At 40.1% G+C, this 17842-nt stretch overlaps 2 protein-coding genes across 2 annotated transcripts in view; both read right to left on the bottom strand.

The window, feature by feature from the left end:
• The window catches only part of LOC146579388 (uncharacterized), a 41166-nt gene extending 25488 nt beyond the window's left edge, over nucleotides 1-15678 (bottom strand). Inside the window, exon 1 of the mRNA XM_085269213.1 lies at nucleotides 15538-15678. The gene's annotated coding sequence lies outside the window, so the exon portion shown is untranslated. The remainder of the gene's footprint in view (nucleotides 1-15537) is intronic.
• LOC146579389 (uncharacterized) lies at nucleotides 6305-15678 on the bottom strand. The gene is made up of 4 exons (XM_085269301.1): nucleotides 15538-15678; nucleotides 14275-14708; nucleotides 13370-13633; nucleotides 6305-8559 (listed from the first exon to the last, which is right to left on the bottom strand). The coding sequence occupies exons 2-4, from the start codon at nucleotides 14444-14446 to the stop codon at nucleotides 7766-7768; spliced, it is 1230 nt and encodes a 409-aa protein (XP_085125427.1). The 5' UTR covers nucleotides 14447-14708; nucleotides 15538-15678; the 3' UTR covers nucleotides 6305-7765.
• Nucleotides 15679-17842: the final 2164 nt, after the last annotated feature.

The following is a 17842-nucleotide window of genomic DNA, read 5'->3' as shown; positions in this document are numbered from 1 at the left end:
CAGTTGTTTGCACTAAAGGAAAACACCACTATCATCTCATGCGGCTACCACATCGGCGCCAGCTGCAATGCTGGAGCTGAACAACAACAATCAGAGCTCTGCTACACCCTTAAGTAAAGTGGCATCAGCGGCAGCTGGTGACAGCTGATGATGAGCGGCAGGTGTAGCAGCCTCCAATGCAGAACCCTTCCAGGATCGTGAACGAGCAAACACACACACACAGGGGGAGACAGAGGAAAAAGGGAGAGCGACCAATGACAATATGGAAAATAACATGGAAAACAAATATATTAATAAGGACCTCCCGGGCAGGACGATCCGAGAGGATTGCCAGCCCGAGTTAAGAACAAAACCCATAAGTGCTGGGTCCCTGGACCAAGGCCTGGACCCTGGGTCCTTAAATCAATGACATTAAACACATTGCTTATTAGTTTAGCTTGAGACTTTCCCATTTCACACTTATTCAAGAACAGCTTTCTGAACTTATATTTTATTAAATTTTTCTACTCAAATTTTTTGAAAACATGAACTGTACTGAATTTGAAGGTTTTTAGCTCTGGTGCTGTCTACTCTCTAGTTTTTTTCCACTTCAAGGCTTTGGGTGAACCCGTTGTGAGAACTTGCCCCACTGTATCATGTGACTTACTGAGATCACGTGAGCCAAGAGTGGGTGTTAAGGCGTCTGGGAAGGGATCTCAAAACTGGATTATAGATGGCAGACAGTTGGTGTCATAAACCACCGCCTTTGTTCAAAGATGGTTGTTCACAGTGGACATAGATGGCTTCTTTCACTCTTCTTTTAAACCATTTGTCTTTATCAGAAATGCGAACATTGGCATCCTCGAAAGAGTGACCTTTGACCTTTAGATGCAGATGTACAGCTGAGTCTTATCCTGTCGAGGTGGCTCTTCCCTGTTGTGCCATGTGTTTATGCAGTGGCTGTTTGGTCTTTCCAATGTAGAGAACAAAGCATTCCTCGCTACACTGTACATGCAGCTCCTGTCTGTGTCATTGTTTCACAAATCAAGATACAGTGATAATCAAATTGGCCAGCAGGTGTCACTGTGGAGATATAATAAATTACTTACTTATTTAATCAATATAATTCCAGCACAAATGCCTCAAACCTTTCAGTGTTTCATGAAGCTTCACTTTGCCCATGAGTACGAGAAGCAGAGGAGGAAAGGGACAGTAGCACACAAAGACAGAGTCAGCGATGTGTCCTTCTGGAGTACAGATCGATACAGAAATATCAATTCCTCTTATACCAGATAGCTATGTTCCACAATCGTTTCTATATATTAAAACATCAATATTTTAGTAAACTGAGGTAAATTTGTGGTTTATGATTAACAGGAACACAGTGTAAAGTAACTACATTGTTGCTATTGTTGGGATCATCTAAATGATTGGTAGGAACTACTTCTGTCACAGTGATATGTAATGCATCATCGCTCACATGTGCTCAGTCACTCGATTTACAATAATAGCTGATTATAGTCATGTGTGGATCTATTTCAGCTCCACAAACAGCCAAGATGCAGTTTGTAACACATGTGACAAGACCACAATCCTTATCAAACACAAACAAAAGTAAATCATAACACAGAAGCGTCTTCAAATTAGCCTGTAGGGGGAGGTGAACAGTCACTGTGTTGTTCTTTACTCCCCTATTCAGAGGTGCAACATTTCTGCTGGGATGTATTTTATGTGGGACAGCTACTGGAAAGAAGTAACCAAGTTGACCCCGTCCTCCAAAATTATCCCAAGTGTGGAGGAAGGAGAAAACTCAAGGTGTACTTTAGGGAAGAGCTCAAACACAGCTTGCCTGCTCTCTGAGGTGTAGACGACTTGCTACTAGAGCTCATGCCAACAATCAGAGCTATGCCAAATGTCAAATCTTCCTGTTCCGGTGGCACCACAGGGTCAGTTGTTCATGCCAGTTCATGGTCAGCAAAAAGTAATCCCCAATACCAACATATGCAGCCAGCCAGCCCTTCTTCTATAGCCCTGCCCATCGACGGAGAAGACACGTGCAACATGATCATGATAACTGTGTACACTGTTACAGGTGTGGTAGCAGTGAGCACTATTGGGCACGAGTGAGAGGAGGATAGACAGCTCGGGTAAAACTTCTTTATTTATTACGTGTATTTTGTGTTATTTCGGTCATTAAATATTCTGACATGGTTGCTGAACAATCGCTGTGTTGTTCTTAACTTAAGTTATACTCAACGCAGACGAGCACTATCCAGGTACAGAGGGACAAAATGTGGTGCTGTTGGCGACGTGAATTCTGGAACGTGGCTGATGTGTAGGCTTAGGGTTTTTTTTATTGAGTACCATGTGTTCAAATTTACACTGACTAATATGGTTATGAAATAACTGATGAAATAAATACATGCTACACTAAATAGCTGTATGAGTTTAGCCTGGACTAAAATGTGCGTCCTTGAAATCACCTCACATGAATTTAGTTGTCCGAGATTTAGTCAGCTAAGGTTGCATATAGCATTTAAACTGGATTAAATAGGCCAGGTATCATAAAAATGTACAGCATACCTGTAGTAAAACAGTCACTGCAGGCTTTAAAAAATACAAATACAGCTCAAAAATATATCATACATAAGATAATAGCTTATATCTAGAAAATGTTTCTCAGCTGTATTATCATTATAATCAGTCACATTTGCTTTTGATTGTTAAATTAATATTTCAAAATGTTGGCATTGGCTTTTCGGGTTCTTTATTTCTCTCATGAGAATTCTTCACATTTAAACAATAAGAACAAGTAGTCTGATGTCTTGCATTCATTATGAAGGTATACTTTTAAATACACTACGTTTTATTTTTAGTTTCAGAACACATTAGGTTTTTGCACAAAGTATCAGATCAGTAACACCGACATTACCTTGAATTTTACTTGGTATCACTTCAGAAAAGACATCAGTGGTATCACACGTCACTTTTAGAGGCTTCAGAGTGTGTTGAGTAATCCAGGAAGATTTTTGTGAAGGTTGGGGAAACCTGCATTCAGCTGAGACTGAAGAAGTCACTTGGATGAGTGACGAAACGTTTCTCCCACTGAAAATGTCCGAAGGAACAACAATCAACCTTTTGAGACTATTCAAGGGTCTTTTTGAGATTGAACCAGCAAGAAAGAGATTTTCCCGTTTTGATTTTGATCTGATTTCTCCCAATACCCACATAGTAATAATAACTACAGAAATACCAATAAACAACACAGCACATCACATGTTCTTACATCTTTCTTATAATTTCTGTTGTGTTCAAAAGAGCTTGGATTCAACAACATCGCCTCATCTATGCTGAGACATTACAGAGACCTGCAAAAAAACAAGGAGACCAACCAAGGTGGACCAAGCTCAGGTAAGTCACAGGATGTGATGATAAGACAGTATACAAACATAAGATTAGATAGTACATTTCTGTTAAACAACATTATTTATATTTATTTTCTAATTAGTTGGACATAAATTATCTGACATTAAGGAGTGGGACTACAGTTTTTCGTGGCCCTTCTTCCCCCTTTTCACCTCAAATTAGTGGAAGGGGATCTGCCTGGCATGGGAGACACAGGTAGCGCCGAATGAGGTCATCCCAAAATCACGTCCTCAGTTCATCTTCATGCCATCTGCCCTTATTTACTAGAAATGCTGTCAACATTGATTTAAAATGTAAGGGACTCTCTCAGTTATTGATTTTTTTAAAATGGTGTGTGTGCAGACTGAGGTGTGGGTCGTAGCTGTTTTTCATTTGTTTTTTTCTCTCTTCTCCAGCTCAGCCAATCACAGGCCAGCAGCCTGTGGCTAAAGGAATGGCCAAAGCTCTGTTTGACTTCACAGCAGAAAGCGAGGATGAGCTCACACTGAAGGTGTGTGAGGAGCCATAAGTATTTGGACACAAACACACTGTAGTCTTGCCTCTGTACACTTTCAAAGTGCTGATTTTATACATAATCCCTCCTTCACTGGCATTAATACCTCTGTAGACTTCATGTTGACAGTTCCAGTAATCTGACGAGTTTCTCCTTGGATAATGAGAGAACAGGACTCACCTGGTCATGAAACTATCAGTTAACTATTCACGTATTTTTAAGTCTCAGAAAATTGGCTTAAAAAAAGAAAAAGTATAAAAACAGTTGTTAATCCAGTGTTTTTGTTAAGCGCCTTAAATTAAGGCTGAAAGACTGCACTTCAATCACATCTTGACTGGTTGATTTCAAATCCACTCTGGTGGTGTACACAAGAAAAACTACAGAAAACAATATATCACTGATAAATCCTTACAGATATAAATAAAATACCCTGTCAGATTTCCTGTGTTTACTTTTAGGTGTTGATTTTTTTGGGTGGGTTAATAACATATCTGCTCTCTCTCTTTGTGTTTCTGTGCAGGCCGGTGATATAATCACACAGGTGGAGCCTGTGGATGAACAGCTGATGTGGGTAAACAAAGAATGAAACTGCTGTTTGCTGCCGCTCTGTTAAACAGGTTGGAGGTTTTGAACTGGAAACCTCCGACCTGTCGATGCTACAGGGAGTGCTGGTGCTCCCACGGACACGCACATGAATCTGATCCAGTGTTGTTGAGAAAAACTGAAACTTTTAAAGGAATACAATCAACTCAGGGTATGCTGGAGGTTTGATAACTTATTTGAAGTGTCTGTGGTCATGATATCTGTGCACTGGATGATTAAGAGGCGGATTTTCCTCTCAGGGTCCATCGGTGGATCTAGCCCATATAATAAATAAATATGTAACCCAATAAGTATAAAATCCAGAAAGCTGGAAAGAAACAACATGGGGCAAACACAAGTCTAACTTAAGTTCCACTGCTTTTTGTAAGAAAAAAAAATCAGATTGTTACAAGCTTAATTTACATAAAATGTCAGAAATCTGCACTGTCATGAAAAAAAATTAAACCAAATTTTTCATGATTTGTCAGATTAACCTTCTGAGGTCCAAAATATGATTGGCCATTTTTGACTTCTTTTGATTTTACATTTGTATTTCACCTTTAAATTGTTTCATTTTATTTTTCCCCTTGCCTTGTTTGGTATCATTCTTTTCAGCTCAACCTCAGTGGTCTGAATTTAGTTGTTTTTTGTCCAATTCAATTCAATTTTATTTATATAGCGCCAAATCACAACAACAGTCACCTCAAGGCACTTTATATTGTACAGTAGATCCTACAATAATAGAAACAGAGAAAACCCCAATAACCATATGACCCCCTATGAGCAAGCATTTTGGCGACAGTGGGAAGGAAGAACTCCCTTTTAACAGGAAGAAACTTCCGGCAGAACCAGGCTCAGGGAGGGGCGGAAGACAGGATAAAGACATGCTGTGGAAGAGAGACAGAGATTAATAACAGATATGATTCAATGCAGAGAGGTCTATTAACACATAGTGAGTGAGAAAGGTGACTGGAAAGGAAAAACTCAATGCATCATGGGAATCCCCCAGCAGCCTACGTCTATTGCAGCATAACTAAGGGAGGATTCAGGGTCACCTTGTCCAGCCCTAACTATATGCTTTAGCAAAAAGGAAAGATTAAAGTAGAGATAGTGTCTGTCTCCCGAATCCAAACTGGAAGCTGGTTCCACAGAAGAGGGGCCTGAAAATTGAAGGCTCTGCCTCGCATTCTACTTTTAAATACTCTAGGAACAACAAGCAGACCTGCAGTGAACTCGTTTTTCAGCATCACTCTGAGACAGGACATTTCTAATTTTAGAGATGTTGCACAAATGGAAGAAAGCAGTTTTACATATTTGTTTAATATGTGCGTTGAAGGACTCCAAGGTTCCTCACAGTATTACTGGAGGCCAAGGTAATGCCATCCAGAGAAAGAATCTGGTTAGATACCATATTTCTATGATTTTAGGGCCCAAGTGGCAGGACAAGAGATGAGAGATGAGTCCACTGTCAGAGGCCATAAGAAGATCATTTGTAACCTTCACTAAAGCTGTTTCTGTGCTGTGATGAGCTCTGAAACCTGACTGAATCTCTTAAAATAAACCATTCCTCTGCAGATGATCTGTTAGCTGTTTGACAACTACTCTTTCAAGGATTTTTAATATGAAAGGAAGGTTGGAGATTGGCCTATAATTAGTTAAGACAGCTGGGTCTAGGGATGGGTTTTTAACCCTCTGTGGTCCAGGGTATACTTGGCCGTTTTTGACTACTTTTGATTTTACCTCTATATTTCACCTTTAAAAACGCTTTATCTTGCCTTGTTTGGTATCATTTTTTTTCCAGCACAACCTCAAATATCTGAAATCTGAGTTATTTTTTCCATTTTGGCATATTATATTAGCACAATTCATCTAAATTCAGACAAAAAAATTCAAAATCCGAATAGAAAAAAGTTATATTTTATACTGTAAAACCCACAAACATGTTTATTGAATCATTTTCACAACTTGGAATGCAAATATAAATTGTACAGTTCTAAAAATCCTGCACATGTTTTGCAAACAACAAAGTTATATGGTACTATTTACCTAAAAATGCAGCCAAGGCCTCAGGCGTTTTTTTTTGTTTTTTTAATATAACCATTTAAATCTATTTACAGAACAATCAGGTGTTCTGCATCAAATAAGAAGGCACACAAATTATTTGTGCCAGTCCAAATAAAAATAGTTTGTGTTCAGTATAAGACAGAGGAGAACACCACAGGCCTAAACCCTGCAGGTTTGACAGCAGGAGGTGCATCAGTCCAGTTTTCCAGGTGGAAACAGCGTTTACACTGGAATCTGCCTTTGGTGGCTTTTTGGAGCAAATGTGACATTCAGCAGTCTAACTGACACACAATACAAAACAATAACTACACAACACACTAACTATAGGCTCCAAACACACTACACGTCACTAATGTCTCACATATGAAAACTCGCTCTCTCTCTCTTTCTTTCACTCGCCCGCTTTCCGTCGCGGGTGTCACTCCTAAAAACTTCCTCTTTTCCTTAAACAACAAGTGTCACATGTTGCCATATCATTTTTTGATTGGCTGACATGGTAAACTCTAACACCAATAGGGAAGGGGTGTTTTTTCTTTTTCTTTTTTCACTCGCAAGTGGAGAGTGTTTGCTAGCGCTGTCCTTAGAAAACGCAGTTTTTACCGTTCTTCCTGCTGTAAACACCACTGTTTTGTTCAGAAAAAAACATTGCGTGTATTTTTTATCATAACATTGGTTTTACCTGGCCAATCGAGACAATTCAAAAACTGGTATATAGTTTGAAGTTCGCATTTTCGACCCAATGGAGACTGAGTCGCTGCATCTTGTAACTGTGTCATCTTAAATTGGTCATGTGATTTTGACACGCCGGTGCATCCGTCGGCCCCAGAGGGTTAAGGCAAAAAAAGGGTGGGACTAACAAGCTGTACTGGGGACTTCCCTCTTCAAGCATGAAACTTGGTATTTGATACTTTTGCTTCCTGACAAAAATAAACACAATTCTTGACTGTTGTTCAATTTTGTTGATTTTTATTTTGATAAAAACTCACTTGAGCAAAGGATTAAAACTATTAAATAGAACGGGAGCATACCGAACTTTAACCATCAAGAAATGTGAGATCAGTTTTTCTGATACAATTAATAGAATAATGTAATAAACTGAACAAACAACACAGAGTTCTTTACTGCTCTGGAAAAAAATAGTGACTTGAATATGGATCATCTTTTCACTCAGGTGTTCACCAATGACTCACAGCTGTCTCACATTCTCTAAATATGAACATTTTAACCAGGATGAATTCTCATATGCTTCTTTAATTGCGTCCTCTGGACAAATCTTTTCCCACAGGTGCTACAAGAATATGGTTTCTCACCTGTGTGAATTCTTGTGTGTTTTTTGATAGCTGATAAGTCAGTAAATCTTTTCCCACACGTGCTACAAGAATATGGTTTCTCACCTGTGTGAATTCTCGTGTGTTTTTTGAACGCTGATGGGTCAGCAAATCTTTTCCCACAGGTGCTACAACAATATGGTTTCTCACCTGTGTGAATTCTCATATGTTTTTTTAACGCTGATGAGTCAGAAGATCTTTTCCCACAGGTGCTACAAGAATACGGTTTCTCACCTGTGTGAACTCTTAGATGTGCAGTCATTCTGTATTTATCAGGTAAAGTTTTTCCACAGACGTCACACTGAATAGACTTGTTCTTTGTGTCCGTTCTACTTGGACGTCTGTTCTTCAGCTCCGTACGTCTAGAAGATCCTGAGTCCACATGCTGGCTTTCTTCATGATCTCGGCTCTCTGCTCTAGAAGAGCTGTGAGAAAGGAGCTGCTCACTTTTTGGTTCTGGTTCACTGTGGGAACTTTCCTCATAAGTGGGTGTCACCATGAAAGTATCAGCCTCCTGCTTCAGTCCAAGCTGCTCTCCCTCCTGACTGCTGCACACTTCCTCCTGTTCCTCTTTAATCTGTGGAGGCTCTGGGTCCTTCTGGTCCAGAATGGAGTTCCTCTCCTGGTTACAGACCTGCTGGTCTGTAAGAACATCTTCTTCCTCAAAAGCATGCTGCTGTACAACATCTGAAGGCACAAAGGAGAAAAAATGATAGCAAAACAAACATTTGAGAAAATATTTACTGGTCTTAACCATTAGCAGGTCTCTACATAGTGAGCATGTTGCTCACATATACCACTGAAATTTAAAGTGTACAAATGTGACAAATTATTCAGGCACTGATGCAAATGTTTAGTTCTAACATTCTTATTAGCAAAGGTCAAATTTCAAATTCATATGTGAATATCTGTGACGTATGAAATAAATAGATGTTGTGTTTTGTTAAATGAATGTGTATGTCTGGATTGGCTACAGTTATAACAAGGCATGCTAGGGCAGAGTTCTATTACATAGGTGTAAACGTTTTGGCTGTGCTTGAAATGCCGTAAAAAAAAATCTCTTCTTGCCTGATAAATCTAAGTTTAGAAACTCTGAATTCCATATTTTCCAAAACAGAATAGAAATATTTATTCATAGTTACCCATGTTGGAGTCAAATGTTAAATATTGTCATTGTGTTACTTAAATTTGTAAGTCTTAGTTCAAGCAGCAGCATCAAAGACATTCCTTTGTCTCTGACCACCTCTCCAGCCAATTTGTTGGTGGGGGAGGCTATAGTGTTTCATTATAGGGACATCCTATGTTAAGGTTGTGTTTTTTGGTTAGTAAACTTCCTGCCGTTATGACCCTTTTGTGGGCAGGAGGACACACAAGTGCACCCCCAAACACAAACACACACACACACTCGCACATGCATATACATACACACACATGCACACACGTGCACACATAGTTATTTGGATAAAAGTTGCCACTGTTGTACTTAAATTTGTAAATCTTGTCCTAAACTGCATGTTTAGATGTTTTTCTGTTCCTCCCCTACACACCTTAGATGGTGGGGAAGGCAATTAGCTATAGTGTTTAACATTTCATGAAAGATTCTGGGTTTCCTTATTTGGTAAAGAATGTTTACTTCCTGCCCTTTATAGGCTCACCTGTGTTTGTATATAGTGGACCGCTGAAGGGGTTAAATCGTATACAGGGGTGAGGGGAGACGACCCTTTGTGATCAGAAGACAGTGCCTTTAACTTTTATGACCATATGGGTTTTACAATGGGTGGTGCTTCTGCTCACGGAATAAAAAAACTGCAGGGAAGGCTGGTTCTTTGAAGTTGTCTGGGATCGGGCAGGAGCTCTTAGCTCCAAGACCCTGATCCGATCAGCTTCCCTTTAAAATGGATAGAGCTTTGTTCACAGGAATAAGTCTCTGAACTAGGGCTGGGCCATATCATACCGTTCACAGTAATACCAGTATAATGTTGGGCAACGACAAGAAAAGGAAATATCGCGATAGAACATGGGTAAAACGCGCATGCGCAGTGCCTTTGTTTTTGTACGCACATGGCGAAAAAGGCACAGCGGCAACTGAGAATGACAAGGGTGAAAGTGGATCGTTGAATGAAACGGAGGAACCAGAATTGGTTTGTAAAAATGCAACTTCAGCGGTGTGGAACTGGTTTAGCTTTCATCCGTCAGATTTATTACCTTTTCCTAAAAGACTTTCACATGTGGGCACTCCCATATGCAATAAAACAAAGAGCCCCTATCCACTCCCCACTTAATACAGGCGTCTGGGATGTTTGGGTTAAAATGATGCAATTTTGAGAGGGTAATATAGAGTCTTGTTAACCATCTATATTGAAGTAATGTTGATTGTCTGACTCTAGGCCAAGGAGCATGATTTATACCACTCATCATCAGATATATCCATTTGCAAATCATTCCTCCATGCCTCTAAAATAGACTATGGAAAACTCCAAAGAATCAACAAACACTTTGGAAAAATGCAGAAACTTGACCTCTCCCATTAAGATGTTTTATAACTGTGCTCTCTAGAGAACAGTAGGTGGAGAGTTCTAAGCTTTAACCTTGTGTGGTTAAAATAAAATTTCTTAATTGAAGAAAATTGAAAAAGTGTTTTGCAGGAATAGAAAATGTACTTCTAAGTTGTTCAAAAGACATTAGAGTATTATTCCTAAATAAATCAGACACTTTTCTTATACCTTGATCGAATCAAAGTCTAAAGCCTGCATCTGCCCTACCGGGAGGAAAGCTGTTGTTTCTAAATATTGGAGGGAACCTTGACAGTTGTGATGTTTCTCCCAAGTAGTTATGTGTTTCAAACCAGATTATTATAGTGTTTTTCAGAAACGGATTCTCAGTTTGTTTATTTAGTGTCTTCCTGGTAGCCAAAAAGTAGCACATTAAATTTGGAAGTTTTGATTTAGTATTGATTTGTTTAAGTTGGTGCAAAACAGGATCACATCATCAGCATATAGGGCAATACGATGGTCAATATTGCCTACTTTAATTCCTGATGTTTTTATGAATTGAATTGACAATGCAAGAGGCTCAACTGCCAAGGTGAACAAGAGAGGTGACAAGGGGGACCCTTGTCTAGTTCCGCGGTGTAGTCTGAATGGTGTGGAAAAATGACTGTTAGTTAAAATCTCTGCTTGAGGATTGGAGTATATCAATTGAATCCATTTAAAAAATGTGTTTCCAATACCAAACTTTTTCAGAACTTCAAATACAAACGGCCATTCCATCCTGTCAAAGGCTTTTTCAGCATCCCCTGAAATTAAAGCATTGTCTCTGCCCTTTTTTTTCATAAATGATATTCATGACCCTCCAAATATTGTGAGAAACTTAGATGTTTCACATCTTTCATTCTGCTGGATTTTATGCATGCATTTACCTTTTTGCATGAGTTAATGGCAAAAATGTGTTCATGTAAATGAAAACAGAAAATCAGGCTAAAGAGATTCATTCATGCTGCTTATTACAGTTGGACCTTCAATTCTTCTTGTGCCTCTAAAAATAAATGCAACCTTGAGCTGTGGTTATTCTCTTCCATTTGTTCTTATTAGGGTATGGGGTGCTGGAGCCAATCCCAGCTACCATAGGGAGAGGCAGGGTTGACCCTGGAAAGGTCAACACTCTGTCGCAGGGGCAACACAGAAAGACAGACAACTATTCGCACTGACATTCATACCTATGGGCAATTTAGAGTCACCAACTAACCTAACCCAGCTGTGTGCATGTCTCTGGAGAGTGAACAAGGGGAGAACATACAAACTCCACACAGAAAGACCTAGACACCTGGGGCCCGTTCTTCGTACGTCGCTTACTACATCCAAGATCAAATGACACATCCAAGATCAAATCATCGCGCTAACCGTGAGCTCGCTAATCCGGTTCTCCGAACACACCTGCTGTTGACGATTAGTACAGCTGGATGAAGTAATGTGAGATCACTGGGTGTCGTAAAAGGGGCTACGCATCGAGAGTAGAAACATTGATCGGCAACCCTCTGATTGGTCGGCGAAAATGTCGAAGGAGCGCGCTCGGTATTTTTCGGCAGCAGAGCAAGAACTCTTGAGTGCGGGATTTCAGGAGTTTCAGAGTTTAATCAGAACGCAAGGGAACACTGCAAAGGCTGCAAAAGCAAGGAGAGAGGGCTGGCAGAAAGTTGCTGACAAATTAAACTCGTAAGTAATTTAATAATAACAATAATAATGGATTGGATTTATATAGCGCTTTTCAAGGCACCCAAAGCACTTTACAATGCCACTATTCAGTCACTCTCACATTCACACACTGGTGGAAGCAGCTACGGTTGTAGCCACAGCTGCCCTGGCGCAGACTGACAGAAGCGAGGCTGCCATATCGCGCCATCGGCCCCTCTGGCCAACACCAGTAGGCGGTAGGGTAAATTTATTAGATTACACTATATTATCCAATATTATATTACATTATATTATATTGTTATATTATATCCCCTTTCACATTAGAGCCACAACAGGACCCACTAGAACATGGGAACAGGTAAAAGTGAAATATAAGAATATTCTACAGAATGGTAATATTTATCACTTATATTGCTTTTAGTCTCTTGGAAAGAGACCCTGGAATACTCTGTTTGTTTGTTCATAACAGCAACCAAGAAAAGGGCAGAGCAAACAAAGACAGGTGGTGGTCCTGCACCCCCTCGTCAACAAGTTGGTTAAGTGAATAATACCCTCACGGGAAAATCGATATCTCTCTATGAGCACACTGTCGCGCTGAGCTAAAGGATCCTGTCTGTCCCGCAATATACGCTGAATTCTGAGGACTCTCCTTATCAATCTTGCACCTTCTGCAATGGGCTGCTCGTGTAAACGGACAGGACATAGCTGCGACAGGCTTCCCAAATCCACCTTCGCTTTTATAGCCGTGGTCTCTCATCTTGATTACACGAAGTGATTTACAATTACTACTCTGAAATATGAATTACATCTGAAATAATCAAATACATGAAATAGAATGTTAATAGTACATTTCCCTTTTTTAGGAAATGACCTGTATGTATCTGTGTGACATCAATAAAAGGATCAAGTGCTGCATTATCTTTAGTTACATTGATGTTTTTTATTTATGGTGAAACAGTGGTGGAATATCGCTGTTGCTTTCGTATAAATGAAGCGGACATACCTGCGTGGCCGCGATCTAATCCTGTTTACATAAAGTAAACCTGCTCCCGAGCAGGTTTACGCTTACGGCTCTGTTGCTATGACAGCAAGTCCCGGATGAGCTTCGGGGAACCGAACGATCCAAGGTCACGCGAAATCGTCAACAATCTAATCCAGCTAACTTACTTAGCGAGGTACGAAGAACGGACCCCAGGTGGAGTCAAACCCAGGACCTTGTTGTTGGGAGCCAACAGTGCTAACCACTGTTCCACTGTGATGCCTGTGAGTCATATTCAATGTTATAAAGACATCACAGTTTTACATACCTATTCTGTGTAGCTTTATCTCAGGTTTCCAGATAGTCTCCATCTGTCTGAGCTGCTCTTCATCAGTCCAGACGATAATGCCTTCAGCCTCCTTCTTCAGTCCAAGCTGCTCTCCCTCCTGACTGCTGCAGAGCTCCTCCTGTTCCTCTTTAATCTGTGGAGGCTCTGGGTCCTCCTGGTCCAGACTGGAGTTCCTCTCCTGGTTACAGACCTGCTGCTCATCCAGACCCTCCTCTTCCTCACAGTCATGTTGTCGTGGGAAGTCTCGAGGAACAAAGAAACAGAAGAATAATAATGACCAATGTGTTGATACATAAACTCAAACTATTTTATAAAGCATGAATCAAAACCTGAATAAATGCCGATCAGCCTGTCATATGACCAATTATGAGCCACACACACACAGAGGGAAATAGTTGTGCACACTAACAGCTAAACGCTAACATGTTAGCATTGAAGCTCCTCACTCCACACAGAAAGACACAAAGTTTCCCAAACTAAACTGCAGGGTGACACCATGAAAACATCAGTGTGTGAAATCCTTCTTTAAATGAAGCTTCACTTCAACTGCAGAGAAGTCTGTTAACAACTTGTTAAATGTGTTTTCTGCTGACATCTAACTAGATCTTTACTGCACAGCCTCAGTGTTTACAGAGGATCCAACACACACCTGATGTACTCAACATTGGAATCTGTTAGAGAAAAAAAAGTTTAGTAAATAAATCAATTAAAATGTTTTAAAACCTAACCTATCAGTGACCATGGACCTGCACCAGTCCAACATAGTCCATCACTGGACACTGACCCACAGCACTGATAAATACCCAGTTTAACATCTTCTAGTAAAGTCAGTCACACTGAAGAATCTGAGCTTGAACAGCACAGAGTTAAAAACATGTCCATACCTATGATGTGTGAGTTTCTGTCGGGTTTACGGCTGATATCCAGCAGTCTGTGCTGACGGTTGATCTCCTCCTCATACTGGACGATGGTTTTTTGAACCTCTGAGAAGATTTCTTCACAAACAGCAGTTAGTCTCTTCTTGATGAACTCTCTCAGATACTGAACTGAACTCATCGCTGCTTCAACTCAGGCTGAGCGGATCGATACAAGCATCGATGAAGCGATACAGGTATTGCTATCAGATCCACACTGATGTGATGGGATCAATACTTCAGTTTGTGTCTCTCCTCCAAGTTCAGTCCGCTTCATCAACAGCAGCCATGTCTGCACACACACTGCTCCTCTACCACAGTAGTGCTGTCCTCCTCCGTTCTTCTTCGGGGCCTGATGGCGTTTGACAAATCAGCTTACAGTTGCATTAATCCCGCCTATTGGACTGGAGTGTGGACAGGAGAATAGCAGGAAAAACAAGGATAATTATATTCTTTCATCAATTTTATAATTCGATAGTATAATTTGCCATTTACTGCTAAAATTGTCATTTGTGCTGCTTCTGTTTTAAAGATATTAATGAAAATGTAAAGGTCAAAAGATCAACCAGCCCCTCCACATTACACAAATCAAACTAAATTGATGTCAAACATTTGTGCTACGTTTTGTGCTGCAACATATTTTGTTTGTGCTGCTATCATTTAAAATATATTAATAAAATAAGGTCTTGATGCGTGCTTAATGATCAAGGTAAGTAAATCTCAAAAGGTTGATTCTGTTCATCAGACAGCTGGGCCAGTATATCGCTGACCTGTTGAAACCTCATGCTTCATCCCGAGCACATAGTTCTTCAGGGCAGAAGTTACTGTTGCCCCCACGTACTAGGTTCAAAACCTGTGGGGATCAGGCTTTTCAGGCACCAAGGCTGTGGGACTCTCTATCGTTGTCGTTACGCTGCCAAGACTCCACTACAAACAAACTTATATTCAGTAAAAGGACTAGATGTTGTAGTCCTTGATAATGCTTCTGATTGAATTTAATCTAATTGTGAAGCACTTTGTGATTTTTATCTGTGAAAAGTGATATATAAATACATTTTATTTAATTACTTGATGTATTTTATGTGGCAGCATGTTATAGAGTCGTGTGTCTTTATTTTGCTGAACCACATCCCTACAAACACTCATCAGAGATCCGTTTCTCAGTATTTTAGCACTCTTCATCTCCCTACAGGCGTATTTATCGCTGTTGTAGCTGAATCTGGTTCCACTCACCGAACGACGACCGTCTGGAGACGATTTTATGATCACTTTAAATCCGTCCTCGTGTCTCGTTGTCACGGTTACACTGCGCTCACTGTCCGTTTCCTCCACATGTTGTTCTCCTTTTCCGCTTTGTTTTCTGTTTGTTTGTCTTATTGTGTTTATCTTATTTCACCGCTACATCGCTCACCATCCACTTCTATTCTCATTTCACTTCCTGAGACGTCACTTCCCTCTGCAGTCTGCTGTCCATTCACAGCCCGTTAGGTCAACTTAGAGCCCCTCCCCCCTACACTGCTGACTGAGCAGACACCTTTGTTTGTTTGTTTTTTGGTTTACAAAACTTATAGAGACAGTGTAAAGAGGCCCGTACAACAAATCTGCGACATGTTGAAAGACACTTGCTTAACCTTATTATTGATACAATATTTATCACAGGTCCTCCATCATTCTGCTCCTGTATGTCATTAAATAAGGAAGAGCAGCAGTGTTTAGAAGCAGAGACAGTAACATAATTAATTATATTATTAATATTGTTCTTTGAACATTTTTCTTTCACATCATTATCACAAATATATAAAGCTGTGATCAATTTTTCTTTCAGTCTCTCTGCTCATTTTGCTCCAGGTTCATTTGTGTGTAATCATTTTCTCACATATGAATTCAGATCAGACTCACTGAGCTCAACATGAACTTCCTGCGAGCAGAAACTAAAATTAGCGCAAAAACAGCAGGAATATTTGAAACATGGTGGATGTGTTGCAGACGAGTAAGAAGCAGAAATTTCTGCCTAAATTTTATTGGAGTTTTATTATTTTTATTTTAAACCATAATGTTTGCTGATATCATGCCCCTATTGTTTGCTCTCATCAATGTTCTGTTTTTAACTGTTTTTCACATCTGGTCCAAGTATTCTTCAACTAAACATCAGAAACCTTTATTCTAAACTAGTTTTTTTTTTTTTTAAAGCATCAGATACAGAGTAACTACCATGATTCTAATGAGTCTTCTGGCAACAGATTTGAACTGGGACTGGTTATCTTATGTACTGAGAGAAGAAATCAATACTCACTACAGCTCACTTTTAGATTTTATTTGTTCTCCTCCAAAGTCTGGATTGTAAAACTGAAAGGCCTAAGAGCAAAATTCCTGCCAAATCTTCTGAAATTCAAACAAAGCAGTTCAAGTAGTTATCAAGTACAAACCTTTCATCTAAAAATGTCTTTAAATGATTTTACTCTAAATACAATAACTGGTTGTTAGTAGCACGATTACATAATCGTAAAAAATGCCCATAAATGTAAGTTCATTTTGAATCAGTGCAATATTATTTTCACACATCAATGGACCACTGAACTTCTCAGCTCATTTAGAAATTACACAAGTACATATAATGGTCAGAGATCAACATGAACCCGTCTTCTCTGTTTGACTTTAATCAACTCTGCAGTGTCTCCAAGTCCATAAAGAAAAAGTCCAGCATAGAGCGGCTGAGTGAATGTGGTCTGGACTCTGTGGAGGAGAGTCATGGTTTCAGAGACTCTGTAGAAAGACAGAATACCTGCTCTGTGATCCAGGTACACTCCTACTCTGGAGGACCGAGGACCTGAGAGGACAGTTTGGACTTTGTTATATTGAAATTCATAACCGTTTGTGTCACAATATAATGCCTGAGATTTGTCATTCCATCCAAATCCACATTCATTGCCCCTTCCTGCTCTGCTGATATTCTTGTATGCAACTGCGACATAAACTGCTCTCCCTCTCCACTCCACCTCCCAGTAACAACGTCCAGTCAGACTCTCTCTACTCAGGACCTGACACCATACAGTGAATCTGTCTGGATGATCAAAATAAGACTTTTGTTGCTTCATAAATACTACTTTTCTGTTCCCCTCAGATAATAAAAGCTGTCTGTTTGCTGTGTTTGGATCCAGTGTGATTTGACATGAACATTTTAAGAATCCAGCTCTGGTCTTTGGCTCTGCTGGTGACAGTAAAACATCCACTTCAGTGACTGTCAGTGAGATGTTTGTCCATTCCTCTCTCAGAATGTCCTGTAGTTTATCTCTGGTCTCTGACACAGCTGCTGTCACATCCTCAAAGTAGCTCAGAGGACGAATATTGATGCTGGATGAGTGTGTAGACTCACTGAGTGCTGACAGTGAGGGGTAGTTGTGTAGAAACTGGTTGTGATCCTCTGTGTGTGAGAGCTGCTCCAGCTCGCCGTCTTTCCTCTTCAGCTCAGCGATCTCCTGCTCCAGCTTCTCCTGAAGCTCTTTGACTCGACTCACTTCAGTTTCCTGCTGGGATCTGA

This window comes from Mchenga conophoros, linkage group LG3, assembly GCF_057382185.1.
Source record: "Mchenga conophoros isolate Kocher_MC1m ecotype Shallow Benthic linkage group LG3, M_conophoros_male_GT1.1, whole genome shotgun sequence".
In the NCBI taxonomy this organism is placed as follows: Eukaryota; Metazoa; Chordata; class Actinopteri; order Cichliformes; family Cichlidae; genus Mchenga; species Mchenga conophoros.
This window is presented reverse-complemented; position numbering and strand designations above follow the sequence as displayed.

Bases quoted from the DNA above. Each gene is read 5' to 3' on its own strand.
- LOC146579389 (XM_085269301.1), bottom strand. From the start codon at position 14,446: ATGAGTTCAGTTCAGTATCTGAGAGAGTTCATCAAGAAGAGACTAACT. The intron at 13,634-14,274 runs GTATGGACATGT...TTGTTCCTCGAG, and splicing joins CAGAAACTCACACATCATAG to ACTTCCCACGACAACATGAC. The intron at 8,560-13,369 runs GTATGTAAAACT...TTGTGCCTTCAG, and splicing joins GATAAAGCTACACAGAATAG to ATGTTGTACAGCAGCATGCT.